The 26607-nt window shown below is 40.6% G+C and overlaps 1 protein-coding gene across 1 annotated transcript in view; it reads right to left on the bottom strand.

The window, feature by feature from the left end:
• Positions 1 to 26607, bottom strand: part of LOC126260846 (laminin subunit alpha) — a 405465-nt gene that overhangs the window by 121047 nt on the left and 257811 nt on the right. Inside the window, exons 37-38 of the mRNA XM_049958250.1 lie at positions 5275 to 5563; positions 1044 to 1183 (exon numbers count right to left, since the gene is read on the bottom strand). Of these exons, the coding sequence (XP_049814207.1) occupies positions 1044 to 1183; positions 5275 to 5563 (429 nt within the window). The remainder of the gene's footprint in view (positions 1 to 1043; positions 1184 to 5274; positions 5564 to 26607) is intronic.

The following is a 26607-nucleotide window of genomic DNA, read 5'->3' as shown; positions in this document are numbered from 1 at the left end:
ATGGATAACCATGAAAATCTGCTGCATTATGTCACACACAAACAGATCCAGCCTGCGGGCAGATCAGTGGGACTAGATCTGACAAGCAGGGCCAGGGAACCGAATGGCTTCAGATCAGCAGGCCAGATCCATTACAGACACCCCCAGAAATGGTCTGAGGTTTTGGCCCAGCACAGAAATCCATTCATGTGGCCAGCTATAAATGAACCACAGACAACATGTTCATGAAATGAGACCATGGTGATCAATCCATCAACAGATAACTTGTTCAAATACTCTGAGAATCAATGATAAGGAGGATAGGTAGCAACTCACCATAAAGATGATTGCTGAGGCACAGACAGACATAAACAAAAATTTTCAGCCATAGCTTTTGTCAGAAAACAAGAGCACACACACATTCACACAATCACTCAGACACATTCATTCACACATCACTGCCATCTCTGGCTGCTGCATCTACAGTCTCTGAGCATTAGATCCAAACAAACCAATCCTCATGCATGCCTGCCTCTCATCGGCATCTGCTAGGCTACCGACAAGAAGTGGTGGCAGCAATGACTGCAAGCTGAGGGGGGTGGTGGGGAGGAGACAGGCAGCAGTAATGAGGAGTAGGGAACAGTGCATGTACTCAGCAGCACCCAGCCAACGACGATGCATGACACATCAGTAAACAAACCATTTCATCTACTGAGACAAAAATGAGATTTTTCCAGTGCATTTTTCCAAATTTCACTGACACTTCCTTAATTTCCCTGATGTGTTTGAAATTCCCTGATATTTCTTGATTTACCTTACTTCCAGAACCTGTGGCAACCCAGATCATATTTGTCTGGTAGTAAGATAATGATTTCAGTTTTAGCAAGCAGTTAGTAATAATAATTAACAAGTGTTAATAATAATTAAACACAGATGTAAATCACAATGTTGCTATGAAAGGAATAACATCATATTATATGCATGAAAGCATTAGTAACCCCTGAAAACATTTTCAGCATTTCAAATGGTTTGACATTGAAAACTAAATCTGAATTTAAACATACTTATTTTTGGAGTCTGTTGTCCAGCTTCATCTAACATTGACTGAGCTTCATCCAACAGTTTGCCAGATTTATCTAATTTTTGTTCTGTTTCATCTATTATTTCATCAGCAGCATGAACCTTGTTCATAACTTTGGCATTCCTGTAATATATATTAAAAGTAAGTTATTTTACATTAAAAATCATTGAAAAGCAAAGCTAGTGTACTATCTATAACAAATCATGATTTATTAATAAATCAGCATTCATAACAGTTTCTGGTCTCAGCTGACAACATATCTCATCACGCCCCCCCCAGCCCCCACCCCCCACCCCCCACCCCCCACCCCCCTACCCTTGTCAGTATAATTTCTTGACATTTCACATGCACGAGCCATCTCTCATCTAAATACAAGTAGCTTTCTCTTTATCTTTTTTGTTTGTACTACTTTTAGGACACATTATTCTTTCCAAACTTTCGTTCTGCTCTAGTTACATTGGTTCTCAAGTCTCACACTTCTGTCCTTTCTTCTCACCCAAAATGAAATCAAAATGGGCCAAAGGCATTAACTCATATGCAGCTGATTACGATGTAGTAAATAAAACATCTAGCAACACAGGCACATTGGTAGCTTTCAAGCTACAGCTCTATTGTTAGTTTAATTACACACTCTAAAAGACACAACTACACAGGCATCCAAACACACCAATCCATAGCTGCAATGACACTGACTGTTGTAAAGCTACAAATACCTCGAAATGACTTTCATAAACGAGGTAGACTAGCTGTCATCTCAGATACTTTAAGCAAAGCTATTGACCAATAAGGCCTTTGTGAACAATAGACAACACACACACACACACACACACACACACACACACACAAACGCACCTCACACTCACAACTGCAGTCTCAGGCAACTGAAATCACACTGCGAGCAGCAGCACCAGTGAATGATGAGAGTGGCGACTGGGTGGGGAAGGGAGAGGCTGGGGTGGAGAGGGGGAGAGATAGTATGGTAGATGTGGAGGACAGTGAAGTGCTGCTGGTTAGACAGAGGGCAGAGGAGAGGTGGGGAGGGGTGGGGGGTGAGGGAAATAGTGGAAAAGGAGAGAAGTGAACAGACTAGGTGTGATGGTGAAATGACAACTGTGTAGTGATGGAATGGGAACAGGGAAGGGGCTGCATGGGTGAGGACAGTGACTAACAAAGATTGAGGTCAGGAGGGTTACGGGAACGTAGGATGTACTGCAGGGAAAGTTCCCACCGGCACAATTCAGGAAAGCTGGTCTTGGTGGGAAGGATCCATATGGCACCAGCTGTGAAGCAGTCACTGAAATTAAAGGATGCCATGTTTGGCAGTGTACTCAGCAACAGGGTGATCCACTTGTTTCTTGGCCAGAGTTTGTTGGTGGCCATTCATACAGACAGACAGCTTGTTGGTGGTTATGCCCACATAGAAAGCTGCAAAGTGGTTGCAGCTTACCTTAAAGATCACATGACTGGTTTCACAGGTAGCCCTGCCTTTGATGGGATTGGTGATGTTCGTGACCCGGCTGGAGTAGATGGTGGTGGGAGCATGTATGGGACAGGTCTTGCATCTAGGTCTATAACAGGAGAATGAGCCATGAGGTAAGGGGTTGGAAACAAGGGTTGTGTAAGGATGGACAAGTATATTGTGTAGGTTCGGTGGATGACGGAATACCACTGTGGGAGGGGTGGGAAGGATAGTGGGCACGACAAGAGGTAGTTGAAACCTCTGGCGGAGAATGTAATTCAGTTGCTCCAGTTCTGGATGGTACTGAGTTATGAGGGGAATGCTCCTCCGTGGCTGGTGGACAGTGGGACTTTCAGAAGTGGTGGGAAACTGGAAAGATAAGGCATGGGAGATTTGTTTTTGAACAAGGTTGGGAGGGTAATTACAGTCTGTGAAGGCCTCAGTGAGAAGCTCAGTATATTTCGATAGGGATCGCCCACCACTGCAGATGTGACGACGACAGGTGCCAAGGCTGTAAGGAAGGGACTTCTTGGTATGGAACGTGTGGCACGTGTCGAAGTGTAGGTATTGCTGGTGTTAGTAGGTTTGATATGGATGGAGGTACTGGTGTAGCCATCTTTGAGGTGGAGGTCAACATCTAGAAAGGTGGCTTGTTGCATTGAGTAGGACCAGGTGAAGCTAATGGGGGAGAAGTTGTTGAGGTTCTGGAGGAATGTGGACAGAGTATCCTCCCCCTATTCCAGATCCCTATTCCTATTCCAGATCACAAAGATGTCATCAATGAATCTGAACAAGGTGAGCAGTTTAGGATTCTGGGTTTTTAAGGATTCCTCTAGATGGCCCATAAGTAGGTTGGCATAGGAAGATACCATGCGGGTGCCCATAGCCATACCCCAGATTTGTTTGAAGGTAATGCATTCAAAAAGAGAAGTAATTGTGGGTGAGGATAGAGTTGGTCATGGTGACTAGGAAGGAGGTTGTTGGTTTGGAATCCGTCGGGCATTGGGAAAGGTAGTGATCAACAGCAGTAAGGCTATGGGGCATTAGGAATGTTAGTGTAAAGGGAGGTGGCATCAATAGTGATGAGCATGGTGCCATGTGGTAAAGGGACAGGAACTGTGGAGAGCCACTGAAGGAAATTGTTGTTATATTATATATAGGAGGGTAGGTTCCGGGAAGACACAAGAAGCATGTAGAAGGTATGGGTGCGAGGAGTGGTAGAGGTGAGTTGAGAGATGGACTCTGGGGAGTGGCTCTGGAAGTCCACACCACACAGCCCCTGGTACCTGTGTAGCTGCCTCCTGCATGTAGCAGACTCCTGGCCTATTCAGCAGAACCCAAAACCCAACCCTGCGGAGCAAGTCAAGGAATCTGCAGCCTACAAACTCACAGAACCGTCTGACCCTCAGATTCAGACTATCTACTTTGCTCTGTATCAGAGGTCTGCAATCAGTCCTGTCAACTGTGCTGCAAACAGTGAGCTCAGCTTTCATGTCACAAACAAGATTGTAAGTCTTTAACACTTCTGTTAGTTGCCTGAAACCAGAGAGAATACATTCTGATCCAAAGTGACACACATCACTGGTACTGATGCAAGCCACTTCCTGCAGTTGGCTGTGCCCTGTGCTCTTCATGGCATACGGAAGGACTCGTTCCACATCTGGAATGTCTCCAACCAGTATGCACACAGAGCACACATTGGCTTTCTTCTCCTCCTTGGTAGCCATGTCCCTAAGGGGCCCCATAACATCAACTACCAATAATCCCACCCTCTGTTTTCGCCTGGATCTTGCACTCTGAGAGATTTCATCTGAAACAGGACAAGCGACTGCATCTGGCTGAGAGGCAGAGTCAGGCACAGACAGCACCTAGAACCTTTTTGTCAGACTAACCAGGGAGGCCTTACATGCGGCCCCCTGGGAAGTCTTTCACCACCTGCCATGCTCTGAGGTGACCTCCTGCTGGACCATTGGTGAGAGGTAATGTCAGTGCGAGTGGTAACTGGGCTGGCCACCATTGCGGTGGACTCGGACATGCTGGATGTCCATTGGATCCCCACGGCCAGCCCACAATAGTGATGCCATTATACTACAGCTTCAAGCTGTGTAACTGAAGCCATCACGGCTTGGAGCTGAGAGCAAAGTGTCACCAACTCGGCTTCCATCCGCACACAGCAATTATAGTCCCTGTCCACACTGAAGACCATGGAAAACTACACTATGCAGACAAACAAATGACAATCAACAGGCGCTATGGAACTCTACTATATACACGGAGGACAACACAATAATTGTGTCTAATAAATTAGATTGATATGCAGAGATTCAAAAACTGCACTACCAAAACACTAAGGTGAGACTGAATAACTCGCTCCTGATTAGGAACTTGTAATATGTCACAAAATTAGTTTACACTCTGACACAAACAAAAACATGAGAACTGTTTCTATTAAATATTAAATTAACACACAGAAACTCAAGAAACTAAACTACCAAAGCACACAGATGAAACTACACAATTCGCTCCTAGTTAGGAACTCATAAAATATCACAAAATTGGTTACTTCCCTGTTGCTGCTAGTGAAAGACTTTATGTGTCCCTGTACTATAGAAATATGTTGTCTCCCAAATTTGGGTTCCATTCAGACCATTAGCTACTAAGTGTCCTCTTTATGTCCTATGATTTTTAAGGGCTATTACAAACATCACACACAATATCAATATTTCAGTTAACATAAAAACAGGCAAATACAAACCTATTTCTGTCATTCATCTCATCTGTTTTAGCTGCTTGATCCTTGGTAACCAAACTGTAATTTCTTAAATCTTCAAGTTTCCCATCAAAGTGGTTCACTTGATGTTTCAATGCTTCATAATACTCTGTTTGGTTGTGTACTGGTATAGCAAATTCTTGCATTTTCTCAAGAAGTTCAATGGCTTTATAAAGTTCTTGCTGGGCAGCATTCTGCCTATCTGTGAAATTCCTACTGTGAATTTGTGCTAAAAGGTCTTCAGCTTCTCGCAGTGCCTGATCAATCTGTGGGCCTGAAACAATCAGCATCAAAGATATAAACTGTATCTGTTTCATCATGTCAGTTCTAAATTTGTAACTAGATCAAATGATGGATTACTAATTCAAAATGGTTTTGGAAAATGCCTAAAATGTAAATCAGTATAACTGATAAAAAAGTTAGCTAATTATCAGTGCTGGAAAATTCAAAGGATTTTTAGTCGAAGATTCTGTCACACTTTTTAGTCCACAGATACTTGTATGAAATATAAGCACTATTACAACTACCTCAAGTAACAAATGCTTCATCGTAAATATCTTTGTCTCTCTCTCTCTCTCTCTCTTTCACACACACACACACACACACAGAGTACATTGCACATTACGAATTTCATAGAAAAGCAGAATCTTAAATTAAATATATGGAATAAGTAGGGAAACAAAGATAAGACAAAACTTATCTAGCTGTATCACATCATACAGCAGTATACACAAACACTGTTCACTGAATATCATGTAATCTGAAGTCTCACAAAGTACCATTAGTGCTGATTTAGTTGTCACTTAAAGTGCACAACAAAATGCACACTGAAGCAAATGGAAGGAATCACATTTGGTATACATGCTATAAAGCACATGTCAATAGACCCTACTGAATATAAAGAGAGAAAGCTCTCATGGACTTGAGTGATAAAACAAAATCAATAATTCTTGCTTTTTATATGGCCCCTGCATAACATCCACAGCTGTGAACAACACAAAAAGACAAAAATATTTGTTATAGGTGAAAAACTGGATGAGCAGGTTGGAGGAGAGGTAAATTAACTGATGATGAGCGAGGATAATTATCAATTCCTACTGGACTACTTGCAACAGAAAGTAACATTCCAGAACAATGTGACGAGAAAAGCTATAACTTTTATGAATACAGAGTTTTTATTTTATTTTTAATTTCCTCCACTGTTGTCTGTGGTTTATACTCTTTTAACATACAACATATTTCATTTAATGCTGTATCACATATGTTCATGCTTCTGATATCAAAAAATCGTGGCTTCAGTTGATATTGTTCAATTGAAACATTCATGTTCTTTGCCATATTCTACCATCAAGCTTCTTGAAATCACTTTGTCAGCATGCTGTGGAAGCTGCAGGCATTTTCTGCACTTGAAAACACATTTATGAGTGAACACTTTTGCTTCTATAGACAACATTTATGTATCATCTTATATGCTTTCCACGGTTTCTACTAATTTTTAGAGGCTCAAATTCATAACTTTCGCATTACTTTTCCAAGACGTTTTTACTTGAATGCAAGACCACTCAAAAATGTGCATGGTAAAACAACAACAAAATTTTTTTAATGAACCTGAAAGCCAACTGAAATGAAAGCTGAATGTAAGAATTCTTATATTAGTTACACTGTATGTCAAAATGAATGATGTAACTGTGTATGACTTGTGGTATGCCACTCCTCAAATGCTATAAAAACATTCACTTCTCACCTATAATGAGATATGGCTCTTTTCAGGTATAGTTGTGAATATGTCAGTTAAGAAACATGTAGTTTTAACATAGTAATGTAGTGAAAACTTACAATTTTCCTTAAGACAATATAACAATTATGGAAGTACAAAATTTATTTTAAATGTTAAATTTCACAATAAAAGATTAATGTTTAAGTTACTTAGTTACACCTAAAATTTCAACATCCAAAACTTTGGCATCTTCCTTCCCCTTTTCTACAATCACTCTCTTTTTTATCATCGAGCTCTTTTATTTCTTCAATTTTCCCCTTTTAAGATTGCCCACTACATTTTCATCAGATTTCCTCTTTTTTAAGGCTTATACTCTTTTTGATGAAGCGTTCTTCACAGCTATAACAATAATGGAAATTGCTGGATCGAGCAATATGTAAAATAAGGGAAAGGCAACTACTTTCCTATAGCAGACTAATGTGTGCTACATAGAAACACATGAAAGAAAACTAACTTTTGAACTCTTGCTCTTTTTCTAGTAAAAGTATGCACTAGAGCATTGCATCCACACTGTAAAACCATGTGAGTAGTGCTCACTACATATCACTCATTTCACATGCGCACATGGAAGTTCACATGGTTTCACAAGGTGCTCACTCATTGAGTTTGGGGCAACAGGCATGTGCCCCTATCATATGGATGCAAAACATGGACTCTATACAGCTTTGTCACAATGTAGTGGTTCTAAAGGACCCAGTAAGCATTGGACTGTATTTATAAGTTCTTTATAGATGTCAATTTTCCATGTTTTCTATGGAGAAAACAAATGCTGTATACCCGAGATTCATTAATTATTTCCAAGCAGCTGGGAATGATTATGTATAACACAGCATAAAGTGACAATCAAATACTGAATGCTGTTGACGATCGCTGATTCTGCTGTGGAACTCTAAATTGTTTTCTTGGCTCAGTGCAGCTTCTATTTGATAATTACCATATTAATGGTTTGTCCAGAAATGTGCCTCACTGGCTCATTGGGTAGAATTCCAGACTACAAAACTAAAGGTTGGGGGTTTGATCCCCCATTGGTCCTATGACTTTCTCTGTTACTTACAAGTTCTTTCACGTATAATAATCACAAAAATTACAAGACAAGTTGGACTGTTTTTCAGAGAACATGTCGGAATATAAGTCGCCTCTAAATGGGTGTATAAGCCAGCTCAGAAGTGGGAGGAAGTCAAGGGCACAACACCATGCCTAGTAAAGCACTGCAGTGTTCAAATCAACCTTTAAATTGAGCACAGCTTTACTTGCTTTACAGTGTAACAAATGAAATTTAAAAAATACTTATAGGCAGATGGCCATTAGCAGTTTCACTACCAACTTGGTATCATTCAATAGTCTTTGCACCTGCCAGTACTCCCTACCCTCCCTCCCCCTGCTAACATGCCCAAGTACTCTATGTAAGTAACTAAAGAAGAGGATGCAGCCAACAAAAACTCTTAATCTTCAACACTTTCCTTCGATTGTTAACACAGCTGGATATGGGTGTCTCCTTGATGTACTGTAATTATGCAATTTGCTCTTTTTGTAGTGCTACAAAATGAGTGAACCATCAACAGACTTTTAATCTAGTCTCCTAAAATGTTGTAGAATGCTGCTGAATGTTCGAAGCCATTCAAAAATGTTTAGGATTAACTCTGAATAAGCTTTCCATTACATGATGGGATAAATTTTTTGATGCAACATGCATCTACATATATAAAACAGAGGTTAAAATTGACTGGGTTTAGGTACATAAAAGATTTCATAATATTGTAGCACAATGGCAACTCTTTTATCAAGAAAGTGCCAAGAGATGACTGGAAGACATTTTCTGCCTGTCAGTCCTAACTGCAATTGTTGCAACAATGTCTTACCTTCAACTTACAAACAAAGAGTTCACCTGCATTGCTGTCCATGACTAAGAAGGTCTTACAATTAACTACTGACAGATACTAGCCAAAGAAATGTCAAAGAAATCAGGTCACGAGTTTCAAATGATCTTATGTCATAAACATAAGATTTTACTGTAAACATAATTTGAGGAGTGAAAGTAACATAAAATAACACTGAATTATGAAGAATGGGCAACCTGTGACCAGTGACACCATAATAAAAAAGCAAAAGAGTTGTATGCAGCTCTTAATAGACTGAAGCAAGAGTTTAAGGCTAGCAGGGTATCAGTTGCTCACTTTAGGAAATGAGCGATCCTATCTCTGCGACACCGTACAACAATATGCCAAAAGCTTCCACAGGATTTTGAGAAGATACTTCGAGAATTTCAGCACTTTGGAAAGAGAAGAATTTTTTGATGGCCAAATAGGAAACACTGATGAGACACCAATTTGGTTTGATATGCCGCGCAATTACACAATTGAGAGAAGAGTACAAAAGAAGTTACCATCAGAACGTCTGGGTGTGAAAAACAGTGTGTAACAGTAATGCTGGCGATCACAGCAGATGGAAACAAACTTTCCCCTTTTTTAATCTTAAAGTGAAAAACAAGCCACAAGACTCTAAGAAATGAAAAATTATTTCCTGTTGACATCAGTGTTCAGAATCAAGAGAAGGGATGGATGACTGTAACTTTGATGCTTCCCTGGTTCCGAAACTTATTGGAACTCCATCCTGGCAGGCTTTCCTAGAAACTTTCAATGATTTGTCTTGATGCATTTCGTGTTCATCTCACTGATGAGGTAAAAAAGAAGTTCCACAGTCTACCCAGTGACCTTGTTATTATTCCTGGAGAAATGGAGGAATGACTTCTGTATTACAATCCCTGGACGTTGGTATAAATAAACCTTTCAAAGGTTACATTCAGGAACAGTACAAAAAATGGTTTTGCAAACAGAATCGTGTACTGATTCCGACAGAAAAAATTAAACGTGCTGGACCCTACATTATTTTACACAGGGTTTTAGCTGCCTGGAAATGCATCGAAGCACCAATGATCATAAAATAATTCATGAAATGCTGTATTTCAAATACTCTGGATGGCATTGAAGATATGTGCTCTGGAACGACACCGAGGATGGCAGGGAAGGAGGAAATGAATCTATTTCTGATGTAGACTCATCCAAGGATTCCAGTAATGATGCCATTAGTCAATAATGATGAGTAACACCTGTAATTTACAATATGTTTCTTTGTATGTTACGTAGGCAATCAAGTCAGGCATTCTTTTTTAATAATGAAAATGTCACTTATTATGTAATGAGTAACTTTAAAATAAATTATTGTTGTTTTTTATAGTTCATGTATACATTCACTATAGTTTGAAATAAAGTTAGCATTGTATAACAAATTTCAACAATACAAAGATATCCTACCACCGATGTACCAAAATTGCTTTCTTTTATTAATGTAATTTTTGCAACTGAGGTGCACATTACATTCAATGGCACATTAGATTCACATAAATACGGTGATGCTCTGATATCCTCTTTACATATATAGAACATATTTTGTTTAGCATGTAACAAAGGCATATCTTCAAAAATCAAACAAATTTCTGATGAACTTGTAACAAAGCAAGCTGGGATCTTTTTACTTCCTCTCTTGTTTTGGCATCTGTCTCCTTAAACTCATTTTTTTTCATTTTTGACTAATTTCTATTAACATACGTGAGTATAAATTGAATTTTCATAAAAGAGAAGGTTGGCCTGCAGTTTAAAAAATATAGCACCAGATCTAATTTTGAGCTTAGTTTTATGTATGTAATCCATTTTCTAATTTATTCAACTATTCCTAGTTAATACTTTTTTTATAGGGTGAAATCAATAATTGTTTCATAACATAAATTCTACTGATGACTTATAAAAAAATATCAATTCTATAATAACTATACTCATTTGGAGGAAGAACTAATAGCATTAGTTAAGTATTTATTTGGCTCATCCAAGGATTCCAGTAATGATGCCATTAGTCAATAATGATGAGTAACACCTGTAATTTACAATATGTTTCTTTGTATGTTCCTTTGCCTCTGTATATGTCTGCTTGTGTCTGTATATGTGTGGATGGATATGTGTGTGTGTGCGAGTGTATACCCGTCCTTTTTTCCCCCTAAGGTAAGTCTTTCCGCTCCCAGGATTGGAATGACTCCTTACCCACTCCCTTAAAACCCAAATCCTTTCGTCTTTCCCTCTCCTTCCCTCTTTCCTGACGAGGCAACCGTTGGTTGCGAAAGCTTGAATTTTGTGTGTGTGTTTGTGTTTGTTTGTGTGTCTATCGACCTGCCAGCGCTTTCGTTCGGTAAGTTATTTATATATATATAATAGAAGTAAACCTTCCACATGGCAAAAAATATATCTAAAAACAAAGATGATGTGACTTACCAAACGAAAGCGCTGGCACGTCGATAGACACACAAACAAACACAAACATACACACAAAATTCAAGCTTTCGCAACAAACTGTTGCCTCATCAGGAAAGAGGGAAGGAGAGGGAAAGACGAAAGGATGTGGGTTTTAAGGGAGAGGGTAAGGAGTCATTCCAATCCCGGGAGCGGAAAGACTTACCTTAGGGGGAAAAAAGGACGGGTATACACTCGCACACACACACATATCCATCCACACATATACAGACACAAGCAGACATCTTGTGTCTGTATATGTGTGTGTGCGAGTGTATACCTGTCCTTTTTTCCCCCTAAGGTAAGTCTTTCCGCTCCCGGGATTGGAATGACTCCTTACCCTCTCCCTTAAAACCCACATCCTTTCGTCTTTCCCTCTCCTTCCCCTCTTTCCTGATGAGGCAACGGTTTGTTGCGAAAGCTTGAATTTTGTGTGTGTGTTTGTGTTTGTTTGTGTGTCTATCGACCTGCCAGCGCTTTCGTTCGGTAAGTCACATCATCTTTGTTTTTTTTGTATATATATATATATATATATACGAAAGTGCTGATAGGTCGATAGACACACAAACATACACACGAAATTCAAGCTTTCGCAACAAACTGTTGCTTCATCAGGAAAGAGGGAAGGAGAGGGAAAGACGAAAGGATGTGGGTTTTAAGGGAGAGGGTAAGGAGTCATTCCAATCCCCCCCCCCCCCCCCCCCCAGAGATTGGATCAGAACTGGCCACTCACTGGAATGAACTAGCTCTTTTTCATGGCAGTACTCACCATTCACTCACAAAAATAAGTGAAAGGAAGGTACATTGCCTTTTTAATTCAGGTCACTAAACCTGTATTTTTATCTGATTTGGTCCTATTTTGAGAGAACATATAAAGAGGAATAATAATTTTGTGTTATGTCCTTAGTAATTTTCAGATAAAAAGTTTAAAATTTTGTCTGCAACAAAAATTATAAATACTACAGCAAAAGCTTAAATTTTTTTATCAACTAGAAATATTTTCAGAATGAAGACTGATTATTTTTATTTTTTGAGACTTTTATTGAGAAAAATATAAAAATTACAAGAACTGTAATTGAAGCATATCTGCAGTAGTCGTTTACAGTCATACTACCATGTATGTTCCAATAAAGGAAAAATTAATCAGTGTTGTGATCTATAAATCAAATTTGACCCATTTTAGTCAATGTGAGTCTCTTTCTCTTCTTAGTGGACATTTGTCCTGCTTATGAAAATATTCGTTCACAGGCTACTGATGTTGCTGTGATACATAATATTTCTAGAACCAATTGATACAGCACTGGCCACAGCAATTTTCTTGTTGTACACTAGTTTAATGGATTACTATTTCTAAGCAAATATCCCTCTACTAAATAGCTGTCCAGTTCAACAATTGCCACATTTTCTGGGTCGTGACTTGCTTGAAGCTGACTAGTAGTTTCATTGAACTCCTCCCAGATTGAGAACATCACATTTGTCATGGTGATAACTGGTTAAGAAATGAGTTCTGTTTTTTGTTGTTGAACAACTAACACTTCCATTTCTGCAATAGCCTTCATGTAACAGTCCAGAAATGTTTTTTTCTCCTGAAAATCATTGCCTTTGAATCAGGGGTCCAGTAACATTGCCTGACTAATCAGTACATTACTGGAAGTAACCCTAAACCACTCTGCTAACCCTTTAAGGGGGCTGGTCCGTGAATACCAGGGGAAACCTTGAAAAAATTGTCAGTTTTCTAAACAGTGTAACTCAAAAAATAAGATTTGTAAGCCCATATAATGCTTACCATCTTTTAAGACATCTTTTGGGAACATTTTTATGTATGAATTACAGCTTTAGCTCTCACCTTTTTTTAAATTGTATTTTTTTGTTGCAACCATGCTAATTATTTATGTACACCATAGGTACACATTACTCTAAATAAAAACAAAGTAGGAGGTTTATTTTTGTCCTCTAAGTTCTTTACACTGTTATCTTTATCTGATTATTCCTATTGTATCTCTGAATATCAGCTATTTCTCCTGAGACAATGTTTATACATGGACTATAATGTATATTAAAATAATTATATGCTATACATATTGTTATATTTAGTATCCTATCCACCTGAAGTAATTAAAACCTGTGTAAAGGCTACCAACACACCAACAACAGCAACTATAAGCACAGTGTGCTCAGCAATTGGGAGGTCATGTTTGTGGTTTGCCGCAGTTTGGCTGTAGCCATTCATATAAGTAGACAGTTGGTTGAAACTTCCTGGCAGATTAAAACTGTGTGCCGGACCAAGACTCGAACTCGGGACCTTTGCCTTTTGCGGGCAAGTGCTCTACCACCTGAGCTACCCAAGCACGACTCACACCCCGTCCTACAGCTTTACTTCTGCCAGTACCTTGTCTCCTACCTTCCAAACTTAACAGAAGCTCTTCCGCGAGCCTTGTAGAACTAGCACTCCTGAAAGAAAGGATACTGCGGAGACATGGCTTAGCCTGGGGGATGTTTCCAGAATGAGATTTTCACTCTGCAGTGGAGTGTGCGCTGATGTGAAACTTCCTGGCAGATTAAACCTGTGTGCCCGACCGAGACTCAAACTCGGAACCTTTGTCTTTCGCGGGCAAGTGCTCTACCATCTGAGCTACCGAAGCACGATTCACTATGGCTAAGCCACGTTCTCCGCAGTATCCTTTCTTTCAGGAGTGCTAGTTCTGCAAGGTTCTCAGGAGAGCTTCTGTAAAGTTTGGAAGGTAGGAAACGAGATACTGGCAGAAGTAAAGCTGTGAGGACCGGGCGTGAGTCATGCTTCAGTAGCTCAGATGGTAGAGCACTTGCCCGCGAAAGGCAAAGGTTCCGAGTTATCACACCTGGACAGACTACATGGGAATGAGGTGCAGGATTGGGAGCGAGACTGGAGTTGAGATGGACATAGATATTCTGTAGGTTGGGTGGCCAGTGGAAGAATACTTTAGGCGAAGTGGTAAGACACTTCAGGTGATGTGGGTAAGATATCTCTGATCTCAGAGCACAACAAGAGGTAGTGGAAGCCCTGGTAGAGGAAGTGGTTGAGCTTTTCAAGGCCAGGGTGATACTGGGTGAACAGAGGAGTACTGGTCAGTGACTGGTTAATAGGTTTACTGGTGTCAGAGGAGCAGATGACATGTGAGATCTGTTTATGGGTGAGCTGAATAGGATAATGTCCGCTAGTAAAGGTCCTGTTAAGGTTAATGGCACATTTTCAACAATACATATTTTCCACTGCAGATGTGGCATCCAGAGTGGTGAAGTTGTTGTAAGGAAGAGACTATTTAACATAGAATGGGTGAAAGGTGTTAAAGTGAAGGTACTTTTGTTGGCTGGTATGCCTGATTTGGACAGACATATTTATGGAGCCATCTGAGAGGTGGAGATTGACATTTAGGGCGGCACCTCATTGAATTGAGAAGGACCAGTTGATGCATATTTTGAAAAAGGTGATGAGACTATGGAGGAAAGAGCAAAGGCTGACCTTGCCATTAGCCAGATCATGAAAATGTCATCACTGCATCTGAATCAGAAAAGGAGTATTAGATATTGACTGGAAAGGAAGGATTCCTCCAGATGGCCCATAAATAAGTTGGCCTAGATTGGTACCTTGCGAGTAACCACAGCACTGCCACAGATTTGTTTATAGTTTTGGCCTTTGAGAGTGAAATAATTGTGGGTCAGGATGTGGCTGGTTGGGAGGATTAGGAAAGAAGCTGTGAGTCTGGTTTCAAGAGGACACTGGGAAATGAAGTGTTCCACTCACAGTGACCATGGTGGAAAGAGAACAGAAACTGTAGAGAGGCAGTGAAGGCAGTGAGCAGCATCTTGAATGTGCGATAGGAGGTTACAGAAAATAGTTTGGAGGTGTTGGCCAAGAAAGGCAAAGATTCATACTATGGGAGCATTGCATCCAGCCACACTGGGATGAACATCAGAGGCACCTGTGAGGTTAGGTTTGCGAAATTTTGGAAGTCGATAATTAATTGGAGTGGGGGGGGGGGGCATTGCTGGTGTGGGGAAGGAGATGGATTCAGGTATTAGGTTTTGGGATGGACCTATGGCCTTGAGGAGCTGATGGAGGTAATGTTGGTCTTCTGGGTGGGATCATAGTTGTAAGATTTGTATGCAGAGGTGTCAGAAAGTTTAAGGAGACTTTTGGCAATTTAGTTAATATGATCCATGACCATTGTGATGGAGCCTTTGTCTGCAGGAAGGATAATAAGGTTTCAGCCACTTTGTCAATATGATCCATGACCATTGTGATGGAGCCTTTGTCTGCAAGAAGGATAATAAAGTCTGGATTGTTACGGATAGCAGGGTGTTCCATAAGAGTGATGTTGGACTGATTGAGGGGAGACTCAGGTAATGAAGGTGAGGTCAGATTAGAAGTGAGGAATTCCTGAAAGAGGATGACTAGGAGGAAGGGGAGGAGTAACATGGTTGGAGGGAGATTTGAACTGTATTTAAACACAGTGTGGGGTCTTGGTTGACTGTTGTCAGTGGGATGTGTGTTGAAGAAATGTTTCCACTGCACAGAAGAAACATGTACAGCATGGTTGAAATTAGGTTTGGGGCTGAAGGTGAGGCCTTTAGAAAAGTAATGAGACTTAAACATTGCAATGTCGAACGGCAAGAGTTTCTATTGCAGTGGTGACGCTCAAGATGTTGATACCACAAAGTAAAAGGATTTTGCGAAAGTGTTAGAGGCCGTCAAGTATGGTTTGAGCTTGGATTGTGTGATCATGAAGTGGAAAAGGTGAAGGTTCTTGCGGTACAATTGGTGAGAGCATGAGATTCCAGTTTTAATGATAATTCCATAGTTGGGATACCATATACCAGACAAGATTTCAGAAAGAAGATGAAGTGTGACTGGAGTTTTACATGGGCGAAGAAGAGTTTTTGAACTGGAAAAGGTAGAATGAGTAGGGATTCATGGTTGGATAACTGAGAGACAAAAGGTTGAAAATAAGAAGTTGAAAACTTATGGTCAAAGTGTGATAACAGAAATAAATGGCAGGAGAGAAGTTAGAAGAATGGTCACAAAGAGCAGGAAGTAGTAGGTGTGCTCATAAATAAATAAGTTTGATCACAAACTGACACACACCACAATAAGAAAGAGGTGCAACTGTTAATAAAGATGAGCGATCATACAACGAAATCATAAATGAGCAAGCATAATCAGCTAACAGTCAAGAATACAGCCCAAGTTAGTAGAGGAGAATATGTTAAAAAAAGCACTGGAATTAGATGTTCAAAAAGGGACTGCCTCTGTGAGAGCAGGGAGTTTTTGTACAACACTGTTTAGTGCAGTGGGCCATTACTGTTGTAATGTTACAGTGGGTGTTCAAATTGCACAAGAGGGTGGTGAGAGTGTGTTTAAAAGGCAGGTACTGTAGAAGAGAAGAAATTATAGACATATTAAGGAATGAAGAGTGTACAATGAGATGTATGTAAGCAAAGAATAACAGCAACAAAGGTAAAAGTGTATTGGAATGAAGAGAGCCCATTAAGCTGGGTAAAGGAAACCACTCACTTTCAGTGGATTGATGAGTGGAACACAAGAGACACACAACAGGAAACAGTATTCACAATATCTTTTGTGTCCTTCCTCTTTTACTAGCAAAAGTACGCACATTCACATGCACAACACACAGACACCCAAATGTACACTCCCGTGGCCGTAGTGAGACTGGTTATTGATTATCAATTTTTTAAAGCAGTTGCTTGAGCTAATAGACGTGGGAATAGGGTACGGAAGATGCAAGGGGAATGTTGCTGTAGTACGATGCCTTTCACTGTTGCTGAAGTGTCTACCATTGAAGCAATGGGAGCCTGAGCAACTGAGTTTGCTAACATCATAGCTTCAGCAGTGGTGGTTCTCACTTTTGTGAAAGCTGCTGCAGTCTTGATGGTCATCAAGATTTCATCCTTTGATTTTGGAGCACTTCTCAACAAGTCGTTTAATGGAGGTGTCAGCGGTGCATGGCTACAGATGTAATGGTGGTAGAAATTTATAGCACCAAGAAACTGTCACAATTCTTGGACTGTGAGCAGCCATGTGTATTTGAGTGTGGCTTCACTTTCTATTGTGGTGGCTGGATCCCTTGGGCATCAGTAGTGTAATCAAGGAAATGCACTTCTGTTGCTCTAAATATACACTGCAAAGGGTTTATAATCAGTCCCTGTGAACGAAGGTGATTGAAGATTTGACGCAAATGCTCCACTTAATCTAATTCAGAAACAGATATCACTAAAATATCATCAATAGACATGTAACAGAAATCAAGCTCTAGTGTTATTTTGTCCATGAGACTTTGGAATGTTTGTGCAGTCTGAATGGCATTCCTGTAAACTCAAAGAGGCCTAATGAAATAGTAATGGCAATTTTGTCTGTATCTTCAGGAGCAATGGGTATTTGATGGTACATGTGAACTAAATCAGTGGTAGGAAAGTTCCATTTGCCATGTATACTATGTGTGAAATCCTCAGTGTGTGGCACCGAATACCTACTGGGATTGTCCTCGTCACATTGAGTTATTGGTAATTACTGCACTGGCACCAGCTGTTGTTTTTCTGTGGTATGGCATGTAATGATGTGGACCAGCTACTGCTTATGGGTCAACAAAATCCTTGTGCCAACATGGACGAAAACTCTTGCTTCACTACCCTTAACTTCTCAGGTGCTAATTGACGAGGCCACACGGGGATCAAAGGTTCTAAGGTAAGTGAGCATATTGTGTGACATGGTATGTTGTATAGGAGTTAGCATACGTGTATGTTGGGTAAGTTCTGGTAATTACTTGAGAAGCTCTACGTACGGCAATTCATGTGTGGTAGTATGTTCAGTACTATGAATGACACAGCATAATCTCGCATGGCTGGTTAAACTGGTGGTATTGTTGAGGATACAGTGATGCCAGAGGTCTTGTAAAAGATTACAAAATGACAAGAAATCAGCACCAGGAATGGGGTGTCCCATATCAGCCACTATGAAGTGCCACTCCAACTTATGTCATGTATCTACACTACTGGCCATTAAAATTGCTACACCAAGAAGAAATGCAGATGATAAACGGGTATTCATTGAGCAAATATATTATTCTAGAACTGACATGTGATTTCATTTTCAAGCAATTTGGGTGCATATATCCTAAGAAATCAATACCCAGAACAACCAACTCTGGCCGTAATAACGGCCTTGATACGCGTGGGCATTGAGTCAAACAGAGCTTGGATGGCGTGTACAGGTACAGCTGCCCATGCATCTACAACACGATACCACAGTTCATCAGGAGTATTGCCTGGCGTATTGTGACGAGCCAGTTGCTCGGCCACCACTGACCAGACGTTTTCAATTGTTGAGAGATCTGGAGAATGTGCTGGCCAGGGCAGCAGTCGAACATTTTCTGTATCCAGAATTGCCCATACAGGACCTGCAACATGCGGTCATGCATTATCCTGATGAAATGTAGGGTTTCGCAGGGATCGAATGAAGGGTAGAGCCACGGGTCATAACACATCCAAAATGTAACGTCCACTGTTCAAAGTGCCATCAATGCGGATAAAAGGTGACCAAGATGTGTAACCAATGGCACCCCATACCATCACACCAAGTGATACGCCAGTTTGGCGATGACGAATACACGCTTCTAATGTGCATTCACCACAATGTCACCAAACATGGATGCAACCATCATGATGCTGTAAACAGAACCTGGATTCATCCGAAAAAATGACGTTTTGCCACTCGTGCACCCAGGTTCGTGGTTGAGTACACCATCGCAGGCGCTCCTGTCGGTGATACAGCGTCAAGGGTAACTGCAGCCATGGTCTCCGAGCTGATAGTCCAAGCTGCTACAAATGTCGTCGAACTATTCGTGCAGATGGTTGTTGTCTTGCAAACATCCCCATCTGCTGACTCAGGGATCGAGACGTGGCTGCACGATGCATTACAGCCATGCGGATAAGATGCCTGTCATCTCAACTGCTAGTGAAACGAGGCCATTGGAATCCAGCACAGCATTCTGTATTACCTTCCTGAACCCACCAATTGCATATTCTGCTAACAGTCATTGGATCTCGACCAATGCGAGCAGTAATGTCGCGATACGATAAACCGCAATCGTGATAGGCTACAATCTGACCTTTATCAAAGTCGGAAACGTGCTGGTCCACATTTCTCCTCCTTACACGAGGCATCACAACAACGTTTCACCAGGCAATGGCGGTCAACTGCTGTTTGTGTATGAGAAATCGGTTGGAAACTTTCCTCATGTCAGCACGTTGTAGGTGTCGCCATCGGTGCCAACATTGTGTGAATGCTCTGGAAAGCTAATCATTTGCATATCACAGAATCTTTCTTGCTGTCGGTTAAATTTTGCATCTGTGGCATGTCATCTTTGTGGTGTAGCAATTTTAATGGCCAGCAGTGTAGATTCAGAAACAGTGTCACCAAACCATACATTTGAGTCAAAGATCTATTCGTGGTGAAAAGGTGGTGTTCATCATGGATCCAGCAAGTAGCTCATATGTCCAGCAAAATCTGCAGCTTCTTGTACCATTAAATTTCAAGTAAGTGATGGCTGCTGTTGGGATAGCCAATTGCTGCCGTCATTGACTCCCCACCCTGTTTCCCACCTCACATGAGAGGTTGCATTTTTGTGTTTCCAAATCAAACTTCTTATGGTACCAACATATTTTTGCTGCTGATATTGCTCGACTGCAACTCCTCACTGAGAAATTGTGTTGTGTATGTCGACAAGGGCGCATCTTGTACTGTAAGTAAGTTGAACAATTTATGCTTTTATAGATGTGAGGGTTCTTACAAGGGTGCTGTCCATGTGTGGGACTACAGCTGAGACGCTTGTGGTAGGATACATCTCTGAAATGCAGTCTGCGGTCTGAGTGAATGTGTCTTAATCCTCGGCACACAGCATTAGTATTTTCTGCACACCAAGTGGTAGGTGCTACAGCCAGATGTTCTGTAATATATCATCATTGAAGGCTTTGCTCACAAACATCCACAGGCAATGACGCAACAGCAAGGGAATGTGATCTCCCAACTTCTCTTTATGCAACAATTTCTCAAGCATTTTTGCCTTGGATTGCAACAGGTGAGTGATTAGAGCAGTCTGATCAGTGCTCGGTGGCAAAGCCAGAATGTCATCATCTACATCTACATCATACTCTGCAAGCCACCTAAAGGTGTGTGGCAGAGGATACTTTCGGTATCACTATCTGATCCCTCCAACCCTGTTCCACTCGTGAATAGTGTGTGGGAAGAATGACTGTCACCTCTGCATTGACTCTAATTTCTCGAATTTTCTCCTCAGGATCAATACGTGAGATGTGTATGAGGGAAGTAATATGTTGTCTGACTCCTGAAAAGTGCTGTGCCAAAATTTCAATAGTAAATCTCTCCAATGAAGCACAATGGTCCTCCTTTAACGTCTGCCAATGGAGTTTGTTTAGCATCTCCGTAACGCTCTCTCACCAGCTAAATTATTCCATGACGAAGAGCGCCACTCTTTGTGGGATCTTATCTATCTCCTCTATCAGTCCTATCTGATAGGGATCCCAGATAGTTGGACAATACTCAAGAATTGGGCGAACAAACATATTATAATCCACTTGTTTTGTGAATGAGTTACATTTCCTTAAGATTCTTCTGATGAATCTGAGTCTGGTGTCTGCTTTTCCCACTATCTGTTTTTATGGTCATTCCACTTAAGATAGCTCTGGATAGTTATGCCTAGATATTTTATGGTAAAAGCTGTATCCAGCTATTTGTCATCAGTTGTGTAGCTGTACAGTTGTGGACTTCTTTTCCTATGTATGCGCAATATGTTACATTTATTTACGTTCAGGGTCAACTGCCAGAGTCTGCACCATTCATCAATTCTCTGCAGGTTGTTCTGCAAATTCTTACTTTCTTATGGTGTTGCTACTTTGGTATAAACAACTGCATCATTTGCAAATAGCCTTAGAGAGCATCTGATGCTTTCTACTAGATCATTTATATGTATTGTAAACAGCAACAGTCCTATCACACTTCCCTGTGGTACTCCAGATATTACTTTTACATCTGTTGATTTAGCTCCGTTAAGATCGACCTGTTGAGCTCTATCTGCAAGAAAGTCTTGAATCCAATCGCAGGCCTGTTGCAATATTCTGTAAGCTCATATTTTTTTTTTCATTAAGTGGCAATGCGGGATGGTGTCAAATAACTTACTGAAATCAAGGAAGATGGAATCAACCTCAGTGCCATTGTCCACTGTGCTTGTGGATCTCATGGAGAAACTGAGTGAGCAGAGTTTTGCAGTGTCTCTGTTGGCGGAATCCATGTTGATTTTTATAGAGAAGATGTTCATATTCCAAGAAAGTCATAATTCTTGAGCATAAAACGCATTCCATAATTCTACAACAGATTAACGTCAACGATATAGGTCTATAACTGTGTGGATCTGTCTTACGGCCTTTCTTAAAAATGGGAATAACCTGCACTTTTTTCCAGTCATTAGGTACGGTACCTTTCGTTGCTCAAGTGATCTACGATAAATTACTGCTAGAAGAGGAGCAAGTTCTTTCGCATAATCTTTAAAGAATCTTATGGGTATCTCATCTGGTCCTGAAGCCTTTCCACTACTAAGCGACTGCAGCTGCTTTTCAATGGTGCAATGGTTATCTCAATATCTGCCATTTCGATGTTTGCATGCTGATTGAAAGGAGGGACAGTGTTACGATCTTCTGCACTGAAACAACTTCGGAAGACTGAATTCAGTATTTCGGCCTTCTCTCTGTTATCTTCCGTTTTCAGTGCTGGTGTGGTTGCTGGGAGAATGAGTAGATGATTTTGACCAACTTACTGATTTTACATACGACCAAAATCTCTTAGTGTTTTCGCTCAGGTCGGTTGACAGTGTCTTACCTTCAAAATCATTGAACACTTCTCTCATTGCTCTCCTTACGCTCATTTTCACTTCGTTCAGCTTTTGTTTGTCAGCTAGGTTTTTGTTTCTCTTGAATCTGAGATGAAGTGCTCTTTGTTTATGTAGTGCTTTTCTAACAAGGTTATTAAACCATGGTGGATCTTTCCCATCCCTTAAAACTTTACTCGGGACTTATTTGTGTAGGGCATATTGAAAGATGCCTTTGAATTTTTTCCATTTGTTCTCCACATCTTCGTCCTTATCACCGAATATTTGATGCTGACTGCTGAGATATTCTGAAATTTGTATCCTGCCACCCTTGCTGAGCAAATATATCTTCCTACCTTTCTTAACGTTCCTTGTAGGACCCGTCGTCATAGATGCTGTCACAGCCTTATGATCACTGATACATTCCTCTATGTTAACTGATTCGATAAGTTCAAGTCTGTTTGTTGCCAGGAGGTCTAAGACATTACCCTCACGAGTTGGTTCTCGAACTATCTGCTCAAGGTAATTTTTGGAGTAGACATCCAGGACAATGCCACACAATACCCTGTCTTTGGCACCAGTTTTTATAGCATAATTCTCCCAGTCTATACCGGGAAAGTTGAAGTCACCCCGTATTATAACGGCAATAGCAGGGAAAGTTCTAATGATATTCTGCAAGTTCTGTCTGAAGTGCTCTACAACTACAGATGCTGACCCAGGTGGTCTTTAAAAGCATCCGATCACCATTTTCGACCATTCTCTTATATCTCCATAGCCATGTCCTCGTTCAGTGCTGGGATAATGTACCTGTACTTAGTCTCATCTGCTGTCACTGTGCCAACACAAACTGACTTCCTAAATGTTCAAACCATAGAACATGGTTTTTCTGCCAGAACAGTGGGGTTTCATGGAAACTCTGCAGATTATTGTGCCTATAGACAGCTTGATCACAGGTGCTGTGTTCGACAAGGGGATATGACAACAGGACCTGAAAGACATGAGCAGCACAACACAACTGGCTTGGTTGTTTTACATATGTCAAGTTGTCAAAACAGTGCAGTTGCTTCTGATCACATTACATCTTCTGATCATGTTGGGGTCAACAGTAATGTTGGATATTTGTGCTATATTAGGTCAGTAGTGCTCATAAAGTGACATACCCAGCTGGCATACATCGTTTGTTATTTAAGACCAAGGAGAGACTAACGAATACAAAGTCAATGAGTAAATATCATATATCACCGAACTTATCAATGACCATAAATACTTCAAACATTGTGCGCTGTAACTACAATCATCACTGCAATGCCCAATGACTACATCGTTAATCACATTTTGTTGATAAACATACCTGAATATTTATGTAACTTCATTTTAATTGTATGAGTAAGATAAAGTATTTTCAGTGGTCTTTTACAAAGAAATAAAATAGCCAAACTAAACTTAATACAAAAGAATATTTTGAGAAATTCAAATTGTAACGCATAAAGAAGAGCTTAAATAATAGAAAACAAAATACAAATGAATGAGCTAATAAACATGTAAAAACAAGTTTTGAATCTCTAGCTGTCATAATTTCAAAAGTTCCTTCTTGGTGAGAATGGGATAAATAAGTAACAGGAGGTAGGTAAACAGCTTTCGGTGGGAACGAAGAGTAATTCTAAACTCTGTAGACTTAGAAAGCAAACTAGAATTGAAACTGATCAAGTAGTGTGAAGTCTCCCTTGAGTTCCATTAAAATATTTTGGAAAATAACTAATCGTAGATTGCTCAGCAATCTATTGCTGGACAGAACTTAGCTGCTACTTCTCAGTTGGGCTTCTATAGATGATTGCGAAAACTTTAAAAAATTACATTTGATAAAATTCTCATGTAAATACTGTAATTGCATATCTTCAATAGACCTCTGCAATCTCTTAGAATTTTTTGTACAATGTGCATTTGTGTTGTAATAACTTTTTATATTTGTTCAAAAATTTTAGGGTCTCTCTTATTTCAATGACCCTGCTACTGGTGAATTATACTGCATGGTTTTACAGGAAAGTATTGTGCTAGTTATCTGACAATTCTACTAAAATGAACATTGAGAACAAGGCACATCTTGTCAGCCACAGATGAAAAATTTTTAGAAGGTGGGAAAGTCAAAAAGAAAGTGCCAGATTGATTCTCCATTTTTTTTTTTTTTTTTTTTTTTTTTTTCTTGTGGAATTATTGTATCACAACATATACGACAAAGCCATAGACTAGAAAAACGACAGTTGAGCAGCAGAAATCTATAAACGCTCATTTCCATATTCCATTTAGCACACTGCACGAGTCTGCAGAGTTGCACAGCAGTGTCTGATCTCGTTATTGCCACTCTGCTACAAGATGTTGAGCAAACTGAAGGAAAGTCCATGCCTGTGTGTGAAAACCAGAGCGTCTGTCGGTCATGAAATTCATAAAATTAAAATGAACAAATGGTAATGAAAGTAATGAAGTGGATTGAGTGGTCATGAATTTTGTTTTGTGTGTCAGTCAGATGGGATTGTAGAAGGCAGCAGCAATTCCACATCTTCATTTCACCTTCTTCTCCATCTGCCCCCTCCCTTCCCCCGCTCCCTCTTTCTAGATCTCTTTTTGGTCTACTCTCTGTACTCCTTTTGTCTCTTTCAGAGGTTGAGTCATCTATCCTACGACCTGCCTCTTTCCTGCATACAGGTATATTGTGATGTTTTAATAGCAAAGATGCAACTGTTTATTTCCCTGCAGTTTCAACATCAAGCCATGGCATCATTGCTGAGCTTGGTGCATCCGGGGATCAGTGGCACAGTGAATCTTGTGAAGCATGTTTTTATGTGGCTGTGTATGAACAAGAACTGCAAGCTATTCATATCACAGTGCATTGCTTACCAGAGGAATAAAATCACTTGGCATGTCAAAGCACCACTTGGTACATTAATCCCACCTAATCACTGATTCAGGCACGTCCATTTAGACATAATCGGACCATTACCACCAGTTGAAGGTTTGACCTATTGTTTCATGGCCGTCAACAACTTTTCATGTTAGCAAGAAGCCTTCTGTATGATTAATATAACCACTGAAACAGAGGTATCCGCTTTCTTTCAAGGATGGATTGCCCATTTCGGCATGCCTCTTCCTGTCTCCACAGATCACAGCTGCTAATTTGAGTCATATTTGTTTAAAGTACTTCCCACTCTGTTAGGCACAAACCTTATCCACACTATAGCTTACCACACTGCAGCTAATGGACTTGTGGAACAACTGCACCAGCAACTGAAGGCAGCATTAAGATGTCCAACTCATGGACGGAAGTATTAACCATCATGCTTTTTGGCCCTCATGCATCCCTTAAATAAGACCTCGAGACTACAATAGCTGATCTCATATATGACCAAACAATATTGTAGCATCTGTCCCATCTGCCTGCGACATCGGCATCCCACATGGCAGAACAGAGATGTGGGTTGCCTTCATCACAGCAAGTGAAACAAAAACAGACATTTAAGGTACAATTAAGGCCGCTGCTGGAGACAAAAACACAGCCTCCTGTCTCAGTCAATGGCCGCCAGGGCCCGCTAACTGAGCACCACAGATCGACAGCAACACCAGAGGCCACAATCAACAAGTGGACTATTTTCTTGTCTCATTCATGTGATTGCAAATAGTCCCAGAAGATCCATCTGCCAACTGGGCTTATAAGCCAGCACACCACCAGGAGGCAGTTCAACATGCTGCCTGGACTTGTAGGGATCTACCATCCTGGCTGCAACACCCATGCATCTCATGTGCTGGTAGTCCCGGATTCCAGGAGTGGTAGCTTCGGACTGTGACTCAAGAGTGTTGTGTAATGGTGGTCCGGTCTCCCTGGACAGCTTTGTTGTCATGCTGTGCCAACCACTCTTTCATAGTTTTGTTTCCGTCTTTTCTTTGGTGGGCTTTCTCGAGTGAGTGACTCATGAGGAAAATATTTTATTTTGTTACTCTTCTGTTATAAGATCTGAAGTGTTTCTTATCAAAATTATGTCTTGTTTGACTACTTCATCGACATCCGCGAGATTTTTGTTTATTAGTTCCCACTCCACCCACAAAAGCGGGGAGGGGGGGGGGGGGGGGTCGGGAGACCAGATTGAGGAATACCATTCACCTTTGCTACCACAGACACAGTAAATACGAGTACCTGGCAAATTCAAATTCTTCAAGAACACACCTAATGGCCATGTTGATGCATTGGGCTTTATCTCCCAGCTACAGGTATAAATCCGGT

The sequence above is a fragment of the Schistocerca nitens genome, chromosome 5, assembly GCF_023898315.1.
Source record: "Schistocerca nitens isolate TAMUIC-IGC-003100 chromosome 5, iqSchNite1.1, whole genome shotgun sequence".
NCBI classification, from domain to species: Eukaryota; Metazoa; Arthropoda; class Insecta; order Orthoptera; family Acrididae; genus Schistocerca; species Schistocerca nitens.
Note: the sequence above shows the minus strand (reverse complement) of the source record. Positions and strands in the feature narration are given on the sequence as shown.